This window comes from Thermobia domestica, unplaced genomic scaffold (genome assembly GCF_964235325.1).
Source record: "Thermobia domestica unplaced genomic scaffold, izTheDome1.hap1.1 HAP1_SCAFFOLD_2479, whole genome shotgun sequence".
NCBI lineage: Eukaryota > Metazoa > Arthropoda > Insecta > Zygentoma > Lepismatidae > Thermobia > Thermobia domestica.
Window position 1 is genome coordinate 55 of NW_027658175.1, and position 10,007 is coordinate 10,061.

The 10,007-nt window shown below is 35.4% G+C and overlaps 1 protein-coding gene across 1 annotated transcript; it reads right to left on the reverse strand.

Moving 5' to 3' along the window:
- Positions 1 to 231: 231 nt before the first annotated feature.
- LOC145678323 (choline/ethanolaminephosphotransferase 1-like) lies at positions 232 to 7,664 on the reverse strand. Its single transcript, XM_081748331.1, has 3 exons — positions 7,247 to 7,664; positions 2,798 to 2,956; positions 232 to 1,160 (listed from the first exon to the last, which is right to left on the reverse strand). Exons 1-3 carry the CDS (start codon positions 7,403 to 7,405, stop codon positions 978 to 980), a joined length of 501 nt encoding a protein of 166 aa, XP_081604457.1. The 5' UTR covers positions 7,406 to 7,664; the 3' UTR covers positions 232 to 977.
- Between the last annotated feature and the right edge of the window lie 2,343 nt (positions 7,665 to 10,007).

The window sequence follows — 10,007 nt, forward strand, 5'->3', positions numbered from 1 at the left end:
GAGCTTCCCGAGCTGAAGACGCGTACGACAACCACACAGCCAATGATTACTTACAAGAGAAAGATCTTGTACGACACAACAATTAATTCTGATCGAGTTTCAATGAAGCAAGAAAAACGAAAGCACTTTAAAAGAAAGTAATAGCCACTGTATGGTTGTCAGTTGCTGGGATTCTTCGTAGAGAAGGTAGAATTTCATTTAAACAGTAAACACCGACATGTCCGACTGATGGAAAAATCATAAAAACTTTCTTACTAACAACTATGGCAAAATATGTTGCTATTTAAGTCACAAATATGACAAAATATGCAGTTTTCTAAATCATTCGGGAAATGCATTTCCTACTTTAAAATATATTTTACCAGAACAAGAGTTCCAATCAAAAATTTGGTGAGACTGATGGTACATAACTAGGTCCAATAGTTCACATGCGTTGCTCAGTTTGGTAACTATTTCGACTAATCGTGTTGCGTGTTCGATTGCTTCTTTTATCATTTAATTAGTCAATTCAACTGCAACAACTTAGCACGTATGCCATGACGATGAGTTACAAAACCATAAGTAAAGTTCTTCTCACATTATGAAACTACGATAGACTTCCAAACCATGAGAATTCAGTATTGAAACCAGAGGTGAAAATACTATATCTTCCGGCTGCAATAGAGAGATAAGATCAGAGATTGAACCTATTCTTCGGGACGCGAATCCATCTCAAAAATAGTTTCTTCCTACCTCTTACAATTATTACTATACAGAAATCAATATTGAAACCGGATTGATTGTACTTGTCTTGACTGTTACTGGTTCCAGTTGAAGAATAGACTGAGATGAAATCTACGTGGGTGATTCAGAAAGTAATCTTCCACTGACCCACTACTTGGTCAATGGTGCTGCAAACATTCTGAATCACTAATTGAATATTGTTTATTACTAATGCACTTATGTTTACGCTATAAAATGTCACTTGTTTCACTCTCCTATCTCTTCTCGTTCCAGAGCAATGAAACAATCCATGGCATCCAGTGGTGACGGGCTGTCTTTGAATTTCTGACTGCTGAAGGTTTTGCCCCCAGGACCCGCCGGCGACGAGTCGTGGATACCCCATTACGACCCGGAAACGAAGCGTCAGTCGATGGAGTACCGCCACAAGTCCTCTTCTCCTCAAAAAAAAAAAAAAAAAAAAAAAAAAAAAAAAAAAAAAATCAATTTATTCCATCCGCTGGCAAAGTGTTGTTGACATTCTGCCTCATCCTGCCTATAGTCCGGATCTTGTCCTGCGACTTATGGCTCTTCTCCAAACTTTAGAATCACCTTAAGGGTCAACGCTACAGTTGTGACGCGAAGGTGGGAAGTAGCAGTTCGGCAATGGTGTCGCCAGTAGCAATCACAATTCTTCGCCAAAGGCATGAAAAACCTTGTTTCGCGTTGGCGCAAGTGTGTTGCCCGTAATGGGGACTATGCTGAAAAATGATGCCACCATTTGTAGCTGACATTGCAAGCTTTCTACTTATACCTGTATCGGTGCTATCTGTCAAACACAAATAAAGGTATCATCTTGGAGGCACTACTTTCTGAATCACCCTCGCAAAAGCCGTTACACGCTATCTCTGATTGTTTCTACTATGAAGATCAATATTGAAGCCGGAAGTAGTAGTACATTTTTTACCGCTTTCGGTTTTAGTCGAGATAGAGATGAATCTATTCTTGGGACACTGAATCGGTTCTAAAAACCAGCTTCTCGTTATGTTTTACCATTTTTCCTCTGATACCAGTTGACAGGCAGGGAGACGTCGTTCTATAAGACTTCCTACATTTATGCATAGAATAGTTTGGAACTCTAATATATATATATACAGTGAAACCTTTACTAACGGACACCTCTATAAAGCGGACACCTCACGTAACGGACATATTTTGTAATCCCCAAACATCGTAATAGGAAAAAAACATATTGGCAAACCTCTCTAAAGCGGACACTCTCTAGTACGGACACGGACAGTCTTTCTTGTCTTTTATAGGTATTATATACCTCCTATTACGGACACTTATTCTAAGAACAAGTTGAAAAGTACAGTAAAAGTACACTTTTAGTAATTCATACTATGTCACCAAGGAAGAATATGAGGGTGTGACAACATTTTGCCTCCTAAACTGTCTGTTCAGCAACCCTGAGGAAGGGGTCTCTGTTTCACAACACCCTTATGTCCTTTGCTTGCATTTCACTCCCACCCTACCTGTTTCAGAAACAAAAGTGATTGACAGTTGCCCACTGTTTGGGATGACACATCATTCTACTGTCTCGCTGGAATCTCTAACCAAGCAGAAGACAATTTTGGTATTTTTGACCACGGGCACACATATTGTCTTTTAAAAAAATCATTACTGGACTGCAATTAACTCACAAATTAAAGCAACAAACCGAAAACGTAGTAAGTAGCTATAAGTGTAAAGTGCAGAAAACTATAACATCTTATTCCCATGTTCTGTCTTGAACATAGGGAATTGGATGACGCAAGATATTGCAGGTACAGTATCATTTTGGTAACATTCACAAATGCGTGCTGTATGCAAAAACATTTTTTTTCTAATTGCATATTACCTTGTTTATCAATTTACGTAAGAAAATGTTGAAACCTCTGTAAGGCGGACACCTCTCTATAGCGGACAATTTTTGATTCCCCACGGCTGTCCGCTTTAGAGAGGTTTCACTGTATATATTTATTTATTTATTTTAAAAACCGTATTCAGTTACTGACACAGAGTTATCAGACCTCTATTCAGTTCACGGCAAACTTACCACTAGCCTGTTAGTAACTTTAGCGGCCACCATTCCAAACGCTAGAATGTACAGGGCGGGATGGTTTTCATAGACTTGATCTATACTTTTTCTGTAAATGATAAATGCTGGCACCACCACTAAACTAAATGGTATTACAGGCGATAGAACACTTGTGCCCTGTAAAATTACATGAAGAAAATATTAGCAAAAGGTTATTAAAGCTAGAACACAAATATACGAATCTGTATACCTAATATAGCTAATTCTTATGCTATTTCTCTAAGCCAAAAGATTCATAAAACACAACAAAACTACTGTAGTGTAACTGAATTTGAGCTCTCAATTAACTTTGCCTCAGTGTTAACAGTATACAGCTACCATATTACAGATGGAATTATTTTAAGGTATAAATATTGTAAACCTTAAGCAACTTCGTGAGGTTTAAAAATATTGACTTACATCGTCGATCACACACCACTAAAACTATCACTTGATTGTCCGCCACTTTTCCTAATAATAATAATAATAATAATAATAATAATAATAATAATAATAATCTTTTAACCATTTTTGACATTAACACCAAAATGCTAAACGTAAAGCAAAGTAAAGGTGATAAAAAAATAGTTGTACTGCTTTACAAAAAACTACTAGTGGGTTCAAAAAACACATTTCTCAACTAGAACGGTGATGCCATGTGCAGTGACATACAACTTAAGTGTAAAGCATTTTAATCAATACAGAAGGTCAATCGTTTCAGGTTTAAGGTAATGAATTCGATCATTAGATAGCAGTACGCATGTACAACGCCCCAGAAGTTGCTACAGGTGGTTCGAAAATGCTATATGTTGACCTGCAGGGAGATCGCCTATTGCGTGTGTGAATGGCCACATGGTTGCGAAAATTACTGGTTTTTGGGAGGACTACATAACATACATCTGTGTCCTTTTCGATATTGCTATAGTTATAGTCAAACAAGAGAACATCGTATGACAAATGGTTAGGTTTCAATATGTCAAAGAAACGGTTCAACACAGTGTTGAATCGCAACAAAACGGGCCCTTCAATATTGGGTATTATCGATAACGAAAACTCGGACGTACCCCTGATGTGGTGCAAAAAGTGTGTTCCTTGCGATGACAGAACCTGTTGTCTCAAAGAGGAATAGTAAAGGCAGTAAAACGTTCCGCTTTGACCATAAATCGCATAACTGAGCAAAATTTACATATGTTAAAAGAACCATAACGGTCGAGTTTATGTCCTCCGTCCCCCACATATCACAGAGAGAAAGACAAAAACAGTTGAAAACTGTGCGAACATCATCTTGTGAGGGACATGTGACAGTTTCTAGTGACTTTGGTCGAGGGACGATGCATCTGTCGGAATAAGATAAAAAGTGCATCTTCTATCATCTCCCTGATTCCAAAAGTTCGTTCTGATTGGGTACGTGGAAGTCTGGAATGTTTTTCATGATGGTCACTGCAATTCACACTGCGCAGAGAGGACAAAATGTTAAAATTAATGAAGCGTATTACCAGATGAACATTTTGAAGCAACTATACCGCCATGCTATTCCATCATTATTCTTCGCATTGACCTTCACCAGGATAATTGGTTCAGTCATACAGTTAAGTCAAGGGTGAAGTACATGGAACGGATGACACGAACTCACGCAATCCCTTTTACATACATTCCTGTGAAATCTCCTGATGCATTCCCTATAAATTTTTGTGGGTTCCTGTAGTTGAAACGAGCGTTGGGCGCGCACACTCGACGGTCTCTGCAAAGTTTGGCAAGAAGAATGAAGAATGGAAGAGACTTGACTAACCATGCTTTGATGCCATCTCCTTCAGTGGAAATCCGAGATCACAGCAACAGCAGAGAGACAGGGCTTGCACGTCGCGCAACGCGATATTTCTTAAGCTAGTGAGGGTGCCAAATTCGTTACCCATAAACCTTAAAAACAGTCTGTAACCACTAGTGACTTTGTGCATTGACATTCAGCTTAAGCGCATTTAATCAACAATTGCTAGTGATTAAGTGCACTCACTACTACTGGCTATTATAACTTTCTAATAGTGTTGCTTGGTTTTCTGTACTTTAGTTACGAAAAGTTCGCTTTTTAATAATAATGTTTATTCACAGTGCATTACTAAACTATAGATGCATCTTTTAGAACTTTTGAAGTCAGTTGTTGGAAATTAATTTCTAAAAACCAACACGAATAGGATTGTAGTAGGAAAAGCAAGCAATGCTCTTATTGAGGAAAAAGACAAAACTACAAAACAGGATGGAAATTCTGAGCTTGTGTATACTGTCTCTAGGAATATATTTTAAACCTAAATATTTAGTTACCCCTTTAATTTTATAGCTATGAAAGAAAAGAAAGATTTGTATGTAAAATATTTTTACATTATCTTCGGTGTTGGTTACAATGAACGAGTAACCAAAATAACAGGTAACCTAATATCAGGTAACGTTTAATTTTCACAATGTTGATTCATATGTATCCAATGCGCTGTATTACAATATAAAATATTTATTCACCAATGTATACAGTAGTATTTTAATAATATTTTATTCCTTTTTACTTGCTTCTAAACTAACTTACTATCTCAAAATACTTAAACCGTATAAACAATGAATACATATATCCTAAAACTAAACAGAAAAATGACGGAAATCAGTAATGACAGTTTCAGTAATAAGTTCATGGACGAAACTAGTTTACGAAATATTTAGACCGGTCACACGGTTCTTGTCGTTGTGTGGTACTGTTAACACATCAGATCTCACTATTACTACTTTTGGCTTTTCCCACCAATTCGTTATTTGTTACCTCTGGCAGTTTTGAATTGCCTCACAATACTACGTCAATATCCTCACCACGTATCAAAGCAGAATTTTCACACTTGCTAAGCATTCGGTTTCATGAGAGCTCAAACTTGCTTTCATGTTAAATTGCTTGACATCACGTAGTAAATATAACTTCAATAATATTAATAATAATAACGATTATAACTTCTTTAATGAGAATCACGTTTGGCACATTTTTGTTAAGATTATCAACCATTAACTTTTTGTATTTTATATATATATATATATATATATATATATATATATATATATATATATATATGTGTGTGTGTGTGTGTGTGTGTGTGTGTGTGTGTGTGTGTGTGTGTGTGTGTGTGTGTGTGTGTGTGTGTGTGTGTGTGTGTGTGTGTGTGTGTGTGTGTGTGTGTGTGTGTGTGTGTGTGTGTGTGTGTGTGTGTGTGTGTGTGTGTGTGTGTGTGTGTGTGTGTGTGTGTGTGTGTGTGTGTGTGTGTGTGTGTGTGTGTGTGTGTGTGTGTGTGTGTGTGTGTGTGTGTGTGTGTGTGTGTGTGTGTGTGTGTGTGTGTCTAAAATCATAGCAGAAAAGATCAGAACTCGTGGGGAAAAAAACAAATAATTCTTAATAAATTATAATTTCCTGCCTTCATGCGTATTATTACGTATCTATTGCTGATCGGAAGTGGATAGATATTACGCATCAACGTAAGATGCTGTAACTTGTATTACTGAATTATGGATACAACAATTATTACAAATATGATTTTCTTTATATCTTAAAAATAACAAAAATAACAATTTAAATGTGTCAATACCATTAATTCAATAACCTTCAAATAAGTACACTTTACGATTAAATCTGATTGATTATTATAAGTTACATTCGAACTAAAATTTATGCTATTTTGCGTACTTTTTTATTTATTAATATGTCATTGTAGAATAAAACATGTATTAAAATCTGAATCATAGCGTTCAAGAATTAAGGAAATGTTATGAAACAGAGCTGGAGATTTTCTGAAATTGTATTCATAGCTTACATTCATAGCTTGTATTCATAGCTTAGGCTACATAGTATTGTGAAATTCGTCTTAATGTGAAGTTCTGAAGTATCACACGGTAAATACGTATTTCTCAGCTACACGTATAATTTTAGAAAAAGCTACTAGACTTGACAATACTTTCTAGAGTTTGGACGCTATGTTCTTTAAATTTAAATTTCGCGTTTTGACTTAAAGAGTGGTTAAGAAAAACAAAACATTAAATATATCAAATTTTACATCGAATGGCACTTTAGTTGGACTACTTCTAATTATAAAACTTAACGTTACTTACGCATATTAACATCATGAAATTATACTATTTTGTGTCACACATTTTACCCTATACAGATACTTACCATACCGGGTATTATAAGATCTAATTCAAAGTATTAAAAACAAAATACTTAAAAATTAAATACATAGAAGCTTGCAAACACATATTAACTACTCACAGCATAAAGAGTTGCGAAACACAAATTGACTACTAAACGCATATGCAACGAAGAAAGAAAAAAAAGCACAATACGAAATTAATTACTAGGAAGTGAGGACATGTTCCAGCGTGCAAGAAAGCTAACAGATCACAACTTACAGCCACAGTTGACCCATTTTTCCCAATACCACCAGTGAATATGATAGTAAGATTGGATTGAGCAAGGGCTATAGCTACCAATGAAGCTGCACACAAGGGCAATAGCTTCATCTCCATATTAAGAATCGGAAGCTGTGTTAGAAAATAGAAAAAGGGCATACATGTTATTTCCCACAAAGCACACACCACAACAGATCACGTTAAACTGAAACACTCTTGAGAGAATAGCTGCTATAGAAGGAAAGGAACGGTACTCCACAGTCTACTTGCTTCCAACATAACAGGACACCCAATTTTTGCTTACAGAAACGACTGAAAAATGTTAATTAAAAAAAAAAAAAAATCTGAAACCAAACGAAGGAAATCATTCCAGTCCGTATTATTTGAACTGAATCTGTAAAACAGAAATCATACACCAAAAAAAGCTCAGTACAATACAAAATTTAATAAAAAAAATCTGAAGTGCACACTATTTCTGCATGACAACGAAACTGAAAAGTATATTACAAAGAGCTTCAGTTCTTTCATCAAATATATTGTTACAATGAATAATTTTACCGACAAAACAATCATCTAAACGAAAACGAATGCCGACATTGAAAACAAACTAAATCGAAAGCTTTACTCAAAATTATTAAAATAAATTCACTATTGCAGTGTATGCACAGCTATAACAAATAAAGACGATTTTGATTCGAGAGAGCTGGTCTACATGATCCTCATAATTCACAGCAATTATTATTATGACTGATTTGCTATACCCTTTATGGAATAATGATGGAGGATGGAATCCATTATTTATGAAGGATGAACCCACTATTTATGTGGGCTCCGACACATGATGAGATTTAAATCTGATGAAATTTGAAGTTAATAGATTGTCAGGAAAGACTACCTAGTACAGAAGAGCCCATCCTTACTGCACTATTTTGACCTTAAAACAAAGGGATTATAGGACTACGTTCGTTAAAAGGCCTCATCCCGGCGAAATTAAAATACCGCTAAATTTACAGTAATTATGTGATATCTTCAAATAGATAAAATATAATCGAAATGTGGAACAAGAGCGCCGTAGACAATGTTATTTTACATGAGATACCGTAATCACAACTCACTTATCTGCTTTCGATTTCAATTCATTTTGAAAATCGACATTTATTTTCGCGTTTCTAAATGGCTGAAAGCGGAAAGCCACTAGGTGACTTGTGATAACGGTACCTCACGCAAAATGACATTGTCTAAGGCGCTCTTGTTCCACATTTCAATTATCTATTATCTATTTGAAGATATCACATAATTACTGTAAAATTAGCGGTATTTATATTTCGCCGGGATGAGGCCTCTTAATAAAGGAAAAAGAGTCCATTGAACTGTCCTTCTCGGTTATCCTCGCTAGTAATTTACCATTCATAAGCTTTCCTTAAAACAAACGAATAATGGATTCGGAATGAAAAGCACGAGTAAAAGCTAAAGGGACAACGTAACCTCAATCTAAAGAAATATTTTTACAATATGCTTTGGCTGTCTTGTTGTTAGAAAGCTACATAAATTTGAATCTTCAGAACAAATTACAACTGGATCTGTTGGTTCTCTCCTTTCTCAACGTAACACTTTGAATGTTGAGAAAAAAAATACGAAAAGCTTGCAAACCCAAGAGAAAAGCTCATACTTGAAAAGCTTTAAGAAAGAAAATGAATCAATACAAGCCATTCCACATACTTTATAAAGGTCTACATACAGTTACGGCTGTTGCAAATCGTATTTCGATTTCATTTTATGTTACACTTCATAAAGATATTAGGAACATTGAACCTTGCGAAATTACCGTAAATTTCTACTCAATTCCTACACTACGAAAGACAAAGATTTCTAGTTGTAAGTTACAATAACTCCTGGAACGACAAAACCAAAATTCATCATACAACTGCATTTCCTTAAAGCTTTACTCAAAGAATTTGTACAATAGATATACTAATAACGAAAGCCAAAGAAATATTTTTGTAAAATATTCAATAATAATGAAAGAACGAATGTCTGTGCTACTTACTGAATCTCAATAAACTGACTACTACCAACATGATAACATTTTCCGCTTTTCCCATTTCATTCCTTAGCTCCTACATGCTAACTATCCGGTTACAATTTGTAGAATTAAACAATGATAGGTATTTCAGTTGAGAAACCTTTCAGCATCCTATATATAATTATTTAAATTATTACACGAGCACACGATAATATATATCTTCTCCCAGCGTTGTAGAAAATAACACGAATTATGGAACAGTCTGTATATATAATATAATATTGGATGTCTCAAAAGTCCCCTGACATAGGGTAACTTATTATCAGAGTTGCAACAAAATATATGAGGGGAAACCGTCTCTAAATACAGTATGTTGTTTTCAATCTAAAGTGAAGGAATTCTTTAAATCAGACGAGCCGTTTGGGCTGTACACTCTTTATGCCCCCAATGTTAAATGAAAATGTAACGTTATCATTTACCTGGACCCACAACATAAGTCAATGAAGTGTGTCTTTTACACTAACAGCCCCCATTTACTTTATGTTGTGGATCTAGGTAAATGGCAACGTTAATTTTCATTTAACATTGGGCGCATAAAGAGTGTACAGCTCAAACGGCTCGACCGATTTAAAAAATCCCTTCACTTTAGATCGAAATCATCATACTGTATTTGGAGACGGTTTCCCTCTTACATTTTGTTGTTAACTCTGATAATAACAGTTACCCTAAGTCAGGAGA

Excerpts from the sequence above, each read along its gene's own strand:
- LOC145678323 (XM_081748331.1), bottom strand. The coding sequence starts at position 7,405 with ATGCCCTTTTTCTATTTTCTAACACAGCTTCCGATTCTTAATATGGAG. Across the intron at positions 2,957-7,246 it reads AAAATGGGTCAACTGTGGCT|GGCACAAGTGTTCTATCGCC; the intron begins GTAAGTTGTGAT and ends GTAATTTTACAG. Across the intron at positions 1,161-2,797 it reads AAGTTACTAACAGGCTAGTG|GAGAAGAGGACTTGTGGCGG; the intron begins GTAAGTTTGCCG and ends TTTTTTTTTGAG.